The 16188-nt window shown below is 42.8% G+C and overlaps 1 protein-coding gene across 2 annotated transcripts in view; it reads left to right on the forward strand.

Moving 5' to 3' along the window:
• LOC125447638 (complement C1s subcomponent-like) overlaps nucleotides 1–16188 on the forward strand; it is a 33845-nt gene that overhangs the window by 9257 nt on the left and 8400 nt on the right. For both annotated transcript variants that reach the window (XM_048522218.2, XM_048522217.1), the window contains exons 4-7: nucleotides 2088–2207; nucleotides 5420–5616; nucleotides 10019–10166; nucleotides 12193–12305. In XM_048522218.2, coding sequence (XP_048378175.1) covers nucleotides 2088–2207; nucleotides 5420–5616; nucleotides 10019–10166; nucleotides 12193–12305 — 578 coding nt within the window. The remainder of the gene's footprint in view (nucleotides 1–2087; nucleotides 2208–5419; nucleotides 5617–10018; nucleotides 10167–12192; nucleotides 12306–16188) is intronic.

The following is a 16188-nucleotide window of genomic DNA, read 5'->3' on the forward strand; positions in this document are numbered from 1 at the left end:
TGCTGCCCTTGTCCTTCTAAATGGTAGTGGTAATGCATTTGAAAGGCACTTTCTAAAGATCTGTGATGAATTTCTGCAATGCATCTTGTCAATAGTATAAACTGCTACTACTAAGTGTTGCTGGTAGAGTGACTTGTGGATGGGATGCCAATCAAGCAGGCGGTTTTGTCCTGGATAATGTCAAGCTTCTTGAGTGTTGTTGGAGCTGCACCCATCCAAACAAGTGAAGAGTATTCCATCACACCCCTGACCTGTGCCTTATAAATGTTGGGCACTTTGGGGAGTCAGGTAGTGAGTTATTCATTGCAGTATTCCTAACCTCTGACCTGCTCTTGTAGTCACTGTGGTGGGTCCAGTTGAGTTTCTGGTCAATAGTAATGCCAAAAGTGTTGATAGTGAAGGATTCAGTGATGGTAACATCATTGAATGTCAAGGGGTGGTGATTAGATTGTCCCTTATTACAGATGATCATTGCTTGGCACTTGTACAGCATAATGTTACGTGCCACTTGTCAGCCCAAGTCTGGATATTGTCCAGATTTTGTTGCATTTGAATGTGAACTACTTCAGTATTCGAGGAGGAACAAATGGTACTAACATTGTGCACTCACTGGCGAACATCCTCACTTCTGACCTTATGACAGAGGGAATTATTGATAAAGCAGCTGAAAATGGTTGGGCCTGGGACACTATCCTGAAGAACTCCTCCAGAGATTTCCTGGAGCCAAGATGGCTGGCCTCGAACAACCACAACCATCTTCCTAAGTGCCAGCTATAACCCCAACCAGTGGTGAGTTTGCCCCCGATGCTTACTGATTCCAGTTGTGCTGAGGCTCCTTGATGCCACACTTGGTCGAATGCAGCTTTAATGTCAAGGGCAGTCACTCTCACCTCAATGTTTTCCTTTCTGCCACACAATATCCTGATTTGGAACTATGTCGCCATTCCTTCAATGTCACCAGACAAAAGTTCTGGAATGTGCTTCCTAACAGCACTGAGTCCCAACATATCTGGAATACAACAGTACACAAAGGCATTGCATCACTTTTCTCCACACAATTGATACTGTCCTATCCAGCAATGTCTACATACTTTAAATAATTAAATAAAAGGTTTTTGCCCCCATTTGTGATTCCAATTCAAACCCTGCCAGAGCAGCATCATGGCAGTCATGTGAACAAGCATCAGACATCATGAGTGCTGGGTGATGGTGGCTCACATCAAAATCATTTCTGCCTTGGCACTCTGCGACACCATGTGTGGTTTGAAGCCTGTATCCTCAACAACAATGATCAAGCTTTGGACAACCAATCCTTCAACTTCACTAACACACCTGTGCCCGTACCAGCTGTCACCACACTCTTATGCACTAATACCATCACCACCACCATACTGGCATGTGTCCTTTCCACTGCCTTGTGCACCTAAGAAACGAATTTCAGCATAATTGACATTCTGAGCAGTGGGCACTCTGACAGTGTTCATCATCGTCTTCCCCCTGCACAAATTATACTTAACTTGATGCTCCATCTCTGAGCATGATGGGCCAAATAGAGTTCTGAGGAAGGGTCACTGGACCTGAAACATTAATTCTGATTTCTCTCCACAGATGCTGCCGGACCTGCTGAGCAATTCCAGCAATTTCTGTTTATTTTTCTGATTTCCAGCATCTGCAGTTCTTTCAGTTTTACCCAGAGGATACAGGCTCAGTCTGTCCAACCTTTCCTGATATGGCAATATGCTCATTTCAGTCTGAGTGTCAAGATATCAGCCTGAAGTCAGCTGTTGGTGTGACTTACTGCACTGTTTCAGATGTATGACAGCCTCTGCCCAAACATAACTCCCAAAAATAAGAACACTAAGGTCAGAGTCAATCCTCTGTAACAGAGGTGGGTTTGAGAGTTGGGCAATTGCCTAACTCCAAGTTATTGTTTCCTATATTTCCATTCTTGATTCTGCCTCTTTCCTCTTCCCCCTTCCCCAACCCACCCAATTGTCCCTGGCAATTTTGGTCTATATCTGACAAAGCCCAAGGGAAGAATATATAAAATTGACAAGTGACATATACCTGTCTCCATTTCATCGCAGATGTTGATGAATGTAAGGAAGAGGATCCTTGTAGCCATTACTGCAACAACTACATTGGAGGATTTCATTGTTCTTGTCACCCAGGCTACTTCTTGCAAGAAAACCAAAGAATCTGCGGGGGTAAAATGTTTTCTATCTTTCATTTAATTCTCTCATAGTGTCATTACATCATAAAATTGGAGTTACAGCAACAAAAGGATCCAGTTTGATTCACTGTGTCCATTCCAGAACATTGAATAAGCTAATCAGCTAAGCTCACTCCTCCATCCTTTCCCCACAATTTTGCAATGTCAGTTTCTTTTCTGGTGCTTCCTTGTTTTTCTTGATCTCAACATTTCACTACTTCTTAAAAAGCAATTTTCATCCGCACATCAGCCTGGGCTCACAGTGAGGTGCAATCTTTTCTGAGCTCAAAATAGTTGTGAGTTAGATCCCACTCCAGAGATCTACGCAGAACAATTTAGCTTGAGGACATGCTCACTGAGCCAGTGGGTTTGGTTACAAACGTTTTGTCACCCTGCTAGGTAACATCATAAGTGTGCCTCCGGTGAAGCATCAGTGTTCTGACCCGCTTGTTATTTAAATGCCTTGGTTTGTTGCTGTGATTGGTATTACTTCCAGTTTTGTTTCTCAGTGGCTTGTACAGGGTCTAATTCAACGTGTTTGATGGAGTTCCGGTTGGAGTACCAGGCCTTCAGGAATTGCCTGGCGTGTCTCTGTTTGGCTTGTGCAGTTATCAATGTGTTGACCCAGTCGAATTCATGTCCCTTGTTGTCCGTGTGTAGTAAGACAAGTGAGAATTGGTTGTGTCTCTCGGTGGCTAGTTGGTGTTCATGTATACGTATAGTCAATTTTCTTCTGGTATGGCCTATGTAGTGTTTCCCACAGTTCTCACATGGTATTTTGTATATTAACCCTGGTTTTAGGTATAGGATCCTTTACGTTTGCTGGTGGATGTCGTAGGGTGGTTAATGTATGGTAGGGTATCCGCCGTTATGTCTGAGACAGACCACAACAGGAAGACACAACATGACCAGAATCACTTATCACCCTACCCTTACATCAAAGACATTTCAGAGATGACCACAAGGCTATTCAGGCCAGTAAGTACCAGAGTATCCCACAAACTGACAACCACCCTACGACAGCTACTGACCACAGCCACAGCCACTAAGAGACAAGACCAATTCTCACTTCTCTCACTATACACGGACAACAAGGGACATGAATTCAACTGGGACAACACTTTGATAATCACACAAACCAAGCAGACATGCCAGGGAATTCCTGGAGGCCTGGTATTTCAACCGGAACTCCATCAACAAACGCATTGAATTAGACCCTGTGTGCAAGCACTGAGAAACAGAACCAGAAGTAATACCAATCACAGCAGCAAACCGAGGCATATAAATAACAAGCAGGACAGAACACCAACACTTCACTGGAAGCGCACTGACAATGTTACTTAGCAGGGTGATCAAACGTTTGCAGCCAAACCCATTGGCTCAGCGAGCATATCTACAACCTCATCCAAAACCTGAGCTCCAAATCTTCTCGAAAATTTCAAACAACAATTTAGGCTGGGTCTCCCAATGCAGTGATGAGGAAGAGTTGCGCTGTTGGAAGTATTTTCAAATGGGACAAAGATATGAAAAGCACAAGTTTTCCCTTCTATAATGCAAGGTAACTTGGTTTGCAAAGCATGCACAACAAGATCCCGTGTGAAAAACCAGCAAATCAATTCCATTCTGAATCAGTTTTTAATGGGTTAAATATTGGCACTGAGGAAAACAAGCATGTCATGTATTAGAAATAAAGCACCTTGGAACTTCATGTGGACTGGTGACTATTTCTTCCTGAATCTATCCTCAGCAATCACATTTACCAGGACATGATCTTCTGAAGGAGGCCCTGATAGGTGAAACTGGTGCCTATACCTCATTTGTGCACACAGTTAAACGTTATTATCTCATCGAAGAAAGAATGTGAGCCATGTGCTCCAATATTACATTGCCCTTGATTTTCCATTGGAGGCAAACATTTTATGACAATGCCCCTCGTAACAGCAAAAAGGGATAAAAGACAACATCCTATGACATTCCACATAGCCGCCTATAGTACATCTACTGAATACCAACAGAAAGATTTAGACAGTTTAGGAGAGTGGTCCAGGAAATGGCTGATGAAATTCAATGTGAGTAAATCTAAGATTTTGCACTTTGGAAAAAAGAATACAGGGATGGACTATTTTCTAAATGGTGAGGAAATTCGCAAAGCAGAAGTACAAAGGGATCTGGGAGTGTTGGTCCAGGATTCTCTAAAGGTTAACTTGCAGGTAGAGTCCGTAATTAAGAAAGCAAATGTAATGTTGTCATTTATCTCAAGAGGGTTGGAAATATAAAAGCAGCGATGTGCTTCTGAGGCTTTATAAAGCTCTAGTTAGGCCCCATTTAGAATACTGTGTCCAATTTTGGGTCACACACCTCAGGGAGGACATACTAGCCCTGGAGCATATCCAGCGGAGATTCACACGGATGATCCCTGGATTGGTAGGTTTACCGTATGATGAACGGCTAAGGATCCTGGGATTGTACTCATTAGAGTTTAGAAGGTTGAGGGGAGATCTAATAGAAACTTACAAGATAATGTATGGCTTAGAAGGGGTGGACGCTAGGAAGTTGTTTCCGTTTGGCGGGGAGACTAGGACCTGTGGGCACAGCCTTAAAATTAGAGGGGGTAAATTTAAAACTGAAACGAGGCGACATTTCTTCAGCAGAGAGTGGTGGGTAAGCATTCTATCTCCTCCCTGTATTATGTCTTGTCATTGTTTGTTATCTAGCCAACAATGGTGGTGTTCAGGGGACTTGTAAATGGAATTCAGAAAATTGGCCACAGAGTCATGACTGTGTAGGGAATACATAAGGGGGCTGAGTGTGCATCCTGCGGGGTGCTGGTGGCCTTGTGGAATTCATTGCCACGGAGTGCAGTGGAGGCCAGGACGTTGGATGCCTTCAAGGCAGAGACCGACAAATTCTTGATCTCAGAAAGAATCAAGGGTTACAGGGAGAGTGCAGGGAAGTGGAGTTGAAATGCCCATTAGTCATGATTTAAATGGCGGAGTGGACTTGACGGGTTGAACGGCCTTACTTCCACTCCTATGTCTTATGGTCTTATGGTCTTAAGTTTATGGTATTAAGCCCCATGTAAGGTATATGTGCCAATCTGATCCAGAGAAACCCTCTCTGTCTGATATAACACTACATTTGAAATAACACTGAATACAATTGTAATTCTGTCAGTCTGATATCCATTCTGTGTTTTTCCACCAAAAGTGAACTGCAGTGGAGAAGTGTTCACAAAATTCAAGGATATCATCACCAGCCCCAATTATCCTGAAGTTTATGCAGAAAATTCCGAGTGCCATTACAGAATCCAGATCGATCCAGGATTTGAGGTGATCCTGCAATTCGCAAAGGATTTTGAGGTGGAAGGGGATCCTTCAGTTGGTTGCACGTCAGATATCCTGAAGGTATAGTTATCTTTTAGGAATGGCATGGCACTTAATCCCTACAGCAAGTTCCTAAAGGCTGAACTGGGCCTGTTTAGCCTCTTGATCTTATTTCACTGGTAGAGGAGGAAGCCCATTTGTCTCTTAAACTCTATTTGGTGTGGTTTTGAAATGTTAGTGTTGGAGGCTGGATAATGTGCACCCAGACTCTAACACAAGAATCCAGTGGGGTCAAATATATCTTCCTTCACTCCTGATCATCCACTAGGTCAAGTAATTTATGCTATCATGCAGTAAACTAAATTTTGTGGTCAAGACAATTGCACCTTCTTGATGAGACTCACTAATAGTTCATTCATTAATACTGTAATCAATTTGACCCTTAGGCACAGTACAAAAAGGAGCATTCTATTTCCTCTTGTAATATTGCTTCTATAGCACAAACAACACATATACAAATGTTTTGGAATAATGAGGAGGCCCGTTTTCATGCCTTTTACACAGAAACAAGAGATACATTCAGCATTATCAGAAAGCTGTTACACACAAATTGAGGGGAGGTGGTACAGTAAGCTCCTTGAGCCTATCACAGAGCAACAAAAAGGCCATTCAGCCCCTCTTGAGTCTACCAAACAGGAACAGGAGACTATTAAGCCCCTTTCAAGCCACTTACTTGACTGGCTACCTTTTGGCATTGATGCTCAGAACATGACATTAAGCAGCCCTTCCAGTACTCTATCTCTAATTAACAGGAGTTTGAAGGCAAATTAATATAAACCTTAACCTTTTCAGCAGATCCAGGATTTGAAATGAAAGTTCTGAGGAGAGACCGTAAGATGCTATTGTTGGCTTCCTTCAAAGCAGAGAAAGCAAAGAAGGGATGTGATGGAGATGCTCAAAATCATGATAGAAGACAAAGGGGAAAATAGTTTCTAATGGCTTTAAATTGATTTGATTTGATTTATTGTAGTCACATGTACCTAATTACAGTGAAAAGCTTTGTTTAGCAAGCAGTACAGGCTGATCATAGCATACAAGGGCACACAAATCACGGGGTGCTTAGATAGAATGAAGCTTTAAAGTTACAACTGCACAGAAGGTGCGCAAAGCAAGATCAACATTAGCAATATCAACATTATTTGAAGTTAGAGAAGCTAGTCAGCAGTCTAATAATGGCAGGGAAGAAGATGTTCTTGAATCTGTTGGTGCGTGTGTTCAAGTTTCTGTACCTTCTGTCTGACAAAAGGGCTTGTAAGAGAGCATTACCACTGTGGGAAGGGTCTCTGATGATGTTGGCAGCCTTTGCGTGGCAACAAGAAGTGTACATGGAGTCTTTAGATGGGAGGTTGGCTTATGTGATAGACCATCATTGTATTCACAATTTTCTGCAGTTTTTTTACAGTCCTGGGCATAGTAGTTGCTGTATGAAGCTGTGATGCATCCACATAGAATGCTTTCTATGGTACATCTGTGAAAATTGGTGAGGATCCTTGTGGATATGTCGCATTTCCTTAGCTTCCTGAGGAAGAAGTGGCATTGCACCTTCTTGACTGTTGCATCTACATGGGAACTCCAGGACAAATTGTTGGTTAGCATCATCCTAGGAACTTGACAGTCTTGACCCTCTCCACCTCAGCTCCACTGATGTAGATAGGGCCATGTCCTATTCGTTTCTTCCTGCATTCGATGATCAGCTCTTTAGTATTGTTGACATTGATGGAGAAATCAGCAAGCATTCTATCTCCTCCCTGTATTATGTCTTGTCATTGTTTGTTATCTAGCCTACAATGGTGGTGTTCAGGGGACTTGTAGATAGAATTCAGAAAATTGGCCACAGAGTCATGACTGTGTAGGGAATACATTAGGGGGCTAAGTGTGCATCCTGCGGGGTGCTGGTGTTGAGGATTATCATAGAGGAAGGTGCTGTTGTCTAACTTCTCTGATCGAGATTGTTGAGCATCCAGTTGAGGATCCAGTTTCAGAAGGTGGAGCAGAGACCTTAGTCATGGAGTTTGGAGATTAGGTTGGTTGGGACTATTATGCTGAAGGTAGAACTGTAGTGAATCAGTAGAAGCCTAACACAAGTATCCTTATCATCCAAAAGTTCTAGGGATGAGTGTTGGGCTAGGGAAATGGTGTCTGCATGGGCCTGTTGTACCGGTAGCAAATTGCAAGGGCTTGAGACAAGCTGAGAAGCTAGACATGATGTGAGCCAGGACTCACCCCTCAAAGCACTTCATAATTATGGAGATCAGGCAGTAGTCATTGAGGCACATTGTATGTGTTTTCTTTGGCACCGGGACAATGGTGGTCTTCTCGAAGCAGATGGGAGCTTCAGGTTGTACCAAGGAGAGGTTAAAGATGTCAAAGATTGCTCCTGCCAGTTCTCCCACACAGGATCTGAGTTCACAAGCGAGGTCTCCATCTGGGTCAGACACTTTCCTTGGGTTCACTCTCAAGAAGGCCAATCTGAAGTCTGCAAAGGTGGCTGAGGGAACAAGTGTGTCTGGGACTATTGGGGAAGGTGACACATTCAACTGGAATTCTGCTTGAACTGTGTGTAAAATGCATTAAGCACATCAGGGAGGGATAAGTTTTTGTTTGCTATTCAGTTCTCCCTCATTTTATATCCCGTTATGTTACTTAGGCCTTGCCACAGGTGGCAGGAGTCCATGTGTTAGTTTGGGCCTCTACTTTAGTCCAGTATTGCCTCTTGGCCTAGTGTAGAGCATAGCTGGATTTCCTAGATAGATCTGAGTTGTCTGATTTGAAACTCCTGGTCTTCAGTAGGCAATGGTTCATCTATGGTTTCTAGTTAGGGAACTTGTGAATTGACTTCTTTAGCATGCAGTCAAAAAGAACAAAGAACAAAGAAAATTACAGCGCAGGAACAGGCCCTTCAACCCTCCAAGCCTGCGGTGACTGGGATCCTATGTCTAAACCTGTCATCTATTTTCTAAGGGTCTGTATCCCTTTGCTCCCTGCCCATCCATGTACCTGTCCAGATACATCTTAAAAGACACTAACGTGTCTGAATCTACCACCTCTGCTGGCAACGTGCTCAAGGCACCCACCACCCTCTGCATAAAGAACTTTCCACGCATATCTCTCCTAAACTTTCCTCCTCTCACTTTAAACTCATGACCCCTAGTAATTGAGTCCCCCACTCTGGGAAAAAGCTTCTTGCTAACCACCTTGTCTATGCTCCTCATGATTTGTAGACCTCAATCAGGTCCCCCCCAATCTCCGTCTTTCTAATGAAAATAATCCTAATCTACTCAACCTTTCTTCACAGCTAATGCCCTCCAGACCAGGCAACATCCTGGTGAACCTCCTCTGCACCCTGTCCAAAGCACCCACATCCTTTTGGTAATGTGGCGACCAGAACTGTACGCAGTACTCCTTATGTGGCCAAACCAAAGGCTTATACAACTGTAACATGAATACAACTGTAACATGAAAATGAACTTGCTGATAGAGTCCGTAATGTTGGTGGCTGCAGAATTTTTGAATATGGGTCAGTCCACCAATTCCAAGCAGTCCTGCAGAAGGTCTTCCACTACCTCAAACCAGCACTATAATATTTTCTGAGCTGGGTGTTCATGTTTCAACTTCTGCTTGTAAACTGGGAGGAGGATCTGATTTTCCAAAGTGCAGAACGGGTATGAAGAGTAGGCATCTTTGATTGTTATGTAGCAACGGGCAAGGATGTTCAGACCCCTGATGGGACAGGAGATGCGTTGATGATATATGATGATACCCTCTTGAATTTGGCCTGGTTGAAGTCACCAGCTACGATGAATAAGGCCTCTGAGAATTTCATCCCAAATGCATTTGCACTGGTGTAAATTTCATCCACAGCATTCCTCACTTTCGCCTGGGGTGGTATGTAGATTGCTGTTGATGGCACAGGTGAACTTGCATGGCAGGTAGTAGGGATAGCATGAATAGTTAAAAAAAGAAGCCTGGGGGACAAGCCCAAAGAAGAAAAACCTTCAGTCTATGCAATACCGACTGGGATTTGGAATGCACTCTCTGTAAGGATGGTGAAACATTGAACAGAGAACATTACAGCGCAGTACAGGCCCTTTGCGCCTCGTTGTTGCGCCGACCTGTGAAACCAATCTGAAGCCTAACTAACCGACACTATTCCATTATCATCCATATGTTTATCCAATGAATATTTAAATGCCCTTAAAGCTGGCGAATCTACTACTGTTGCAGGCAGGGCATTCCACGCTCTTACTACTCTAAGGTAAAATTAATGATGGTATTTAAAAATAAACTGGATACATACTGAGAAAAAATATTGCAAGGTTAAGGGACAAACCAGTTTTTGTGGAATCTTGATGGGCTGACTGCCCTCCTTCAGTGCTAAGTTATTCCATGGTTCTGCAACTAATATTGATTCTCCTGATTGCAGGTCACATCTGGAGCAAAGGAATATGGCCCCTTCTGTGGAGATAGCGCTCCAGTTATTCCTGAACTTCTGTCAAATGAGGTGAAGATAACCTTCCACACCGACGGTCAAGGAGAGAGGAAAGGGTGGAAAATAATGTACAGATCAACTGGTAAAATATTGTATTTGCCAAAACAACATGAACTTTACTGCACAGGAGGTCATGCATCCTGTCTGTTCCATGCCAGTGGTTATGCTTCATAACGCACATTCCCCCATCGTGTCTGCATTTCATCCCAACAACACATCAATCTCTTCCCTTCTCCTTCAAGTCTGTATCCAGTTTCTTCATTCAATCCATTTCTAAAATTCACCTTAACTTACTCCCTGTGGTAATGAGTTCTGTATTCTTACCATCTCGGGATAAAGAAGTTTCTGAATACATTTACTCATTATGAAGAACTGTCCAACACTGACGTCCCCTAATTTTAGTCTTGCCCAAAAGTGGAAGCATCCTTCCCAAGTCTACTCTGTTGAAACTTATAATTTTAAAATTATCTTTCCGATCGCAGCCCCACTGCCCAACCTTCTTGAGAAGAAACCACAAACATTTTTAAAATATTTTTCGAATTGCTATTTATCCTTTAGTTCAGCTAGCATCGTAATCAATTATTTTCAAAATCTTCTTCAGCATCTTCACATAATTCTTTAGTTTCTCTGTGGACGCACATTTTAAATTTGATTCTGAAACATGGGATATCCAACAGTGTACTGATCTTCCAACAATGCTGTGTTCCCTTAGTGCAGTCCTGCCTCAGTACTAACCCCCACAAGTGCAGCACTTCATTAGTACTAACTGCTCAACAAACAGTGCAGCATTTCCTCAGAACTGATTTTCCAAACATGTGACACTCCCTCGGTACTGACTTTCTGACAATGTATCACTCAGTCAGTATTGACCCTCTGAAGTGCAGCACTCCCTCAGTCCTGACCCTCTGACCATACCGCATTCCCTCAGTAGTGATTCTCTGACCATACAGCATTCTCTCAGTGCTGGTGCTTTGGAAGTGCAGCATTCCTTTAACACTGATCATTCAACAAGTCAGTACTTGGGAAGGTAATGGCCTTGTAGTATTAGTGCTAGACATCTGATTCAGAGATTTCGAGTGATGTTCTGGAGACCTGGGCTTGAATCCTGCTAACGCAGGTGGTGGGATTTGAATTCAATTTAAGCCTCTAATGACTATCATGAAACCATTGTTGATTGTTGGCTAAAAACCATCTGATTCGCTCACGTCCTTTAGTGAAGGAAACTGCTGAACTTCCCTGGTCTGGTCTACATGATCTGCAACACTGTTGTTGACTCTTCATTGTCCCATGGGCAATTAGGTATGGGCAATAAATGCTGGCCTAGACAGCAAAGCCCACATCCTGAAAATGATATTTTTTCTCAACTCCATCAGTACTGATCCTCTGACCATGCAGTGCTGCTTTAATAAGGATCTTCTGATCCTTATTAAGCAATCCATCTTGTCCTGACCCTCCAATGATGCAGCGCTCCTTCACTGGGAATGTAAGCTTGAATTCCAAGCTTTGAGAATGGGACTTGAATCCTTGGTATCATGAATTCTAATTCAGAATAATAGCCACTGACCCATGGCTACTGCAATGACCCCTGCAATCAGGAAGCAGACGCAGCAGTTAGTAGAGGCCAGTTTTGAAAATGATTTCAATATTATTGGTGATCTTGTAACTTCATTAAATATATAGAACAGATGTAACATCATATTTTGATAAAGTAGAAACTGTCGGTTCCAAAGAATGTAAGTCTGTGATGAGAGACTAATTCAGGACAATTGGTGAAATAACCAGAGTGGCACTTGAGAATGCGTCCTGAGGTTGCTGCCAAAACTTTAGAGAATGCATCCTTTTAGTGAAGTGAGTTGTTATAATCTGGAACATGCAACCACAAAGGGCAGCTGAGAAAGATTCAATAGGAACATTCAAGAGGGGAACTGGATAAATTCTTCAAGGGGAAAAATATTTTCAAGTCTATAGGAAGAGGGAATAATTAGATGTTCTTTGAAACAGTAACCAGAGACATGATAGGTTGATTGTCATATTTCTGTGCTAGATTTCTCTGTGACAATATTACTTGTTTAAAGTCTAATATGGTTTCCTGTTTGTTTTGCCTGTAGCCAAACAATGTCCCACTTCTATCTTGGAGCATAATGTTATTCAGCCAAATAAATCAGAGTATGATTATAAGGACCATGTACAACTGAGCTGTGATGATGGGTACGAGCTCTACGTAAGTTGTTATTCATTACATTGCATTCTCTTTAAAGAAAAAATCATGAACATTGAAGGCTCTTTTAACTCTGGTCAACCCTGTTTTGATATTTAATACATGAACTTTTCATGCTGATTCAGAGGTTATGGGCACAATTCCCACTCTGGATCGTGATTAAAGTTATGTACGATACATATTATTGCCATTTGGGATGTTGATTTTAAAATATAGGCAGATGCGTGGATTCAGTTCTGTTCAGGTTATTTTTTAAAAGGTCAGAAAGTCATTTGAGAATAGTGACCTGAATACATTATAGTCAAGCAGGCTTCAGTCAATTGTTTGACAAGACACCTGCGATGTCAATGGACAGAATGTTTGTTGAATTGTTGAGTTTGCTCAAACCATAGGCCATTATTTTAGGTTTTGACTTCAGTTCCTACAAATCAGTTTAGTACAGAAGACAGAGCAGTTTCCTTCTAGCAGGAGCTTTTGAATCTTGTGAAATCCACATTGATACTATGGGGCTGCAGGGTTCCCAAGAGGAATATGAGTTTCTGTTCCTGTGACCTTCAGGAGGCATCATTATGGCACTTCAGGAGGCCCAGGATGGACATGTCGTCTAAGGAATGGGAGGGTGAGTTGAAATGGTTCACGACTGGGAGGTGCAGTTGTTTATTGCGAATCGAGCTTCAAAATCTCCTCTCCCCCCACTGCATCCCAAAACCAGCCCAGCTCATCCCTGCCTCCCTAACCTGTTCTTCCTCTCACCTATCCCCTCCTCCCACCCTAAGCCACACCTCCATTTCCTACCTAATAACCTCATCCCGCCCCCTTGACCTGTCCGTCCTCTCCAGACTGACCGATCCCCTCCCTACCTCCCCACCTATACTCTCCTCTCCACCTAACTTCTCCTCTATCCATCTTCGGTATGCCTCCCTCTCTCTCCCTATTTATTTCAGAACCCTCTCCCCATCCCCCTCTCTGATGAAGAGTCTAGGCCCGAAACGTCAGCTTTTGTGCTCCTAAGATGCTGCTTGGCCTGCTGTGTTCATCCAGCTTCACACTTTGTTATCTTGATATACATATTGTTTTATTTGGTTTTCTTTCTTTTGCGTAATGAACATATGTTCTATTGTTAAAGAACATCTGTCACTTCATGTGAATATGTTTCAATGACTGACCACCAGGGTGACCTACACAAAAATTAAACATATGAACTATCAAGGTACGTTTCATTTTGGGAATCTGATGTGTTTAATACTACTATTACATGGGACCATAACAAGAGGTATGAGTGAAAGAATCTCACTCGAAACATCACTGTAGTATTAATTGAGTGCTGTACTGTATTTCAGACATTAAATGGAGGCCCTATAGTTCTCTCAGAGGATGCAAAGATGCCATGATCAGTATTTTGAGGAAGAGGAAGGCTATTTTCCACTATATTCTGGCCAACGTTTATTCTCCAATTCCGATCACAAAAAATAGTGGTTTGGGGCAGCACAGTGGCTCAGTGGTTAGCACTGCAGCTGCACAGCATCAGGGACCCAGGTTCAATTCCAGCCTTGGGCGACTGTCTGTGTGGACTTTGCACATCCTCCCCGCGTCTGCATGAGTTTCTTCCAGGTGCTCTGGTTTCCTCCCACAGCCCAAAGGTGTGCAGGCCATGCTAAATTGCCTGTAGTGTTCAGGGGTGTGTGGGTTGTAGGGCGATGGGTCTGGGTGGGATGCTGTAAGGGGCAGTGTGGACTTGTTGGGCCGAAGGGCCTGTTTCCACACTGTAGGGAATCTAATTATCCCAATTCTCTTTGTGGGAGCATTCTCTTTGCCAATTTGGCTGCCACTTCCCTACAATAGAATAGTGAATATAGTTCACTGACTGTAAAGTACTTTGGATTGTCCAGAGGTGGTGAAGGGTGATTTTTAATTCCAGTCTTTATTTCATTTCAAAGTGCTGGAGAAACTCAGCAGGTCTGGCAGAATCTGTGGTAAGAGACATTGAGTTAACACTTTGAGTATAAGATGATTTCTAAACAAAACAGTTCAACATCAGAGTTCCAAACATGAGTCATATTGGAATCAAAACGTTAACTCCATTTTTTGGTCTCCTCAGCAGGAACCAAAAGACTTGGGATATATGCACACAAATCTTTGAAGGTTGCAGTTCAAGTGGAAAAATTAAACTGATTCCTGACTTTATTAATCAAGAGACTGTACAAAAGCAAGGACAGTATGCTAAACTTTTATAATATGCTATTTGGCTAGCCTTACTAGCCTAACTACATTACCAAGGCCCTTCATCCCTGATGCAATTCTAGTAAACGTCCCTGCAAAGACTTGACTCCATCCTACAGTATGATGCCTAGAATTAAAAGCAACACCCCAGTAAAGGCCCAACCATCGTTTTCTGAAGAAGGGTCCCAACCCGAAACATAAAGCTTCCCTGCCCCTCTGATGCTGCTTGGCCTGCTGTGTTCATCCAGCCTCACACCATGTTCTCTCAGGAACTAGAGGAGTCTGGTTTTAAGGTGACTGACAAAAGAATAACAGCAGCATGAGAAAAAACATTGAAACAGATGCATTTTTGTTTTTCCAACTAATTTGGGTAAATAATTGAATTTAAAGTAAGTGTGAAAACAGCAGGGAAGTAAGCAGTAGAGTTAATTGAACACTTCTATCAAACAGCCAACACATGCATTACACACTGAATGGTCTAACTGAATCACGGATTGGTATACGTAACAAAAGGCAGGCAATTGGCCCATCGTGTCCAATCCAGATCTCTGCAAGAGCAAAGCATGTAGGTCCACTCCCCACTTTTTCCTTGTAGCCTCGTGTTTCTTTTTTTCACTAGATGATTATCTAATTTTCTTTTAAAGGCCTCAATTGAATCTGCCTTTACCATTCTGTCAGGAAGTATTCCCAGATCAACCGCTCACTGTGTAGAAAATGTTTTTTCTCATGCTGCTGTTATTCTTTTGTCAGTCGCCTTAAAACCAGACTCCTCTAGTCCCTGCTCCTTGTACAATACGAATAGCTTCTCCTATCGACTCTGTCTGGACCCCTCATCATTTTGAACAGTTCAATCAGATCGCTTCTTAATCTTCTCTCCAAGGACAAGAGGACAAATAGTTTCTACTCATCTCGAATTCTTTCACACCCTTTCCAAAAGTGTGGTGCCCAGAACTGGTCACAGCACACCAGTCAAGGTTGAACTATTGATTTATAGAGGTTTTATCATTGAATCATAGAATCCCTACAGGCCCTGGAAACAGGCCCTCCTGCCCAACAAGTCCACACCGAACCACAGAACATTCCACCCAAGCCCATCCCCCAGAACCCACCTCATCTACACATCTCTGAACATTGTGGGCAATTTAGCATGGCCAATCCACCAAGCCTGCACATTTTTGGACTGTGGGCGGAAACCGGAGCACCCGGAGGAAACACACACAAACATGGGGAGAATGTGCAAACTCCATACAGACAGACAGTCACTCGAGGGTGGAATCAAATCCAGACCCCTGGCACTGTGAGGCAGCAGTACTAACCAATGAGCCAGCATGTCACTTCTTGCGTCCCTGTTTTGGTACTATAGACCTCTGTTTATGAATCTCAGAGTTCTGTATATATAATTATATACATAATTAACTGCTGTCTCAACGGTCTTACCACGTTAAATGATTTGTGCACATATACTCCAAGGTTCCTACGGGCCTGCCCTCTCATTTAGACTTGCAGTGTTTAACTTGTGCTGTCTCTTCTTATTTTAATACCAAACACTAGTCTGCATTAAAAACCAAAAGAGCTGTGGATGCTGTAAATTAGAAACAAAAACAAAGTTTCTGGACAAGCTCAGCAGGACTGGCTACACCCGTGAAGAAGAAAACTGAGTTAACAT

Source organism: Stegostoma tigrinum, chromosome 39, assembly GCF_030684315.1.
Source record: "Stegostoma tigrinum isolate sSteTig4 chromosome 39, sSteTig4.hap1, whole genome shotgun sequence".
Classification (NCBI taxonomy): Eukaryota; Metazoa; Chordata; class Chondrichthyes; order Orectolobiformes; family Stegostomatidae; genus Stegostoma; species Stegostoma tigrinum.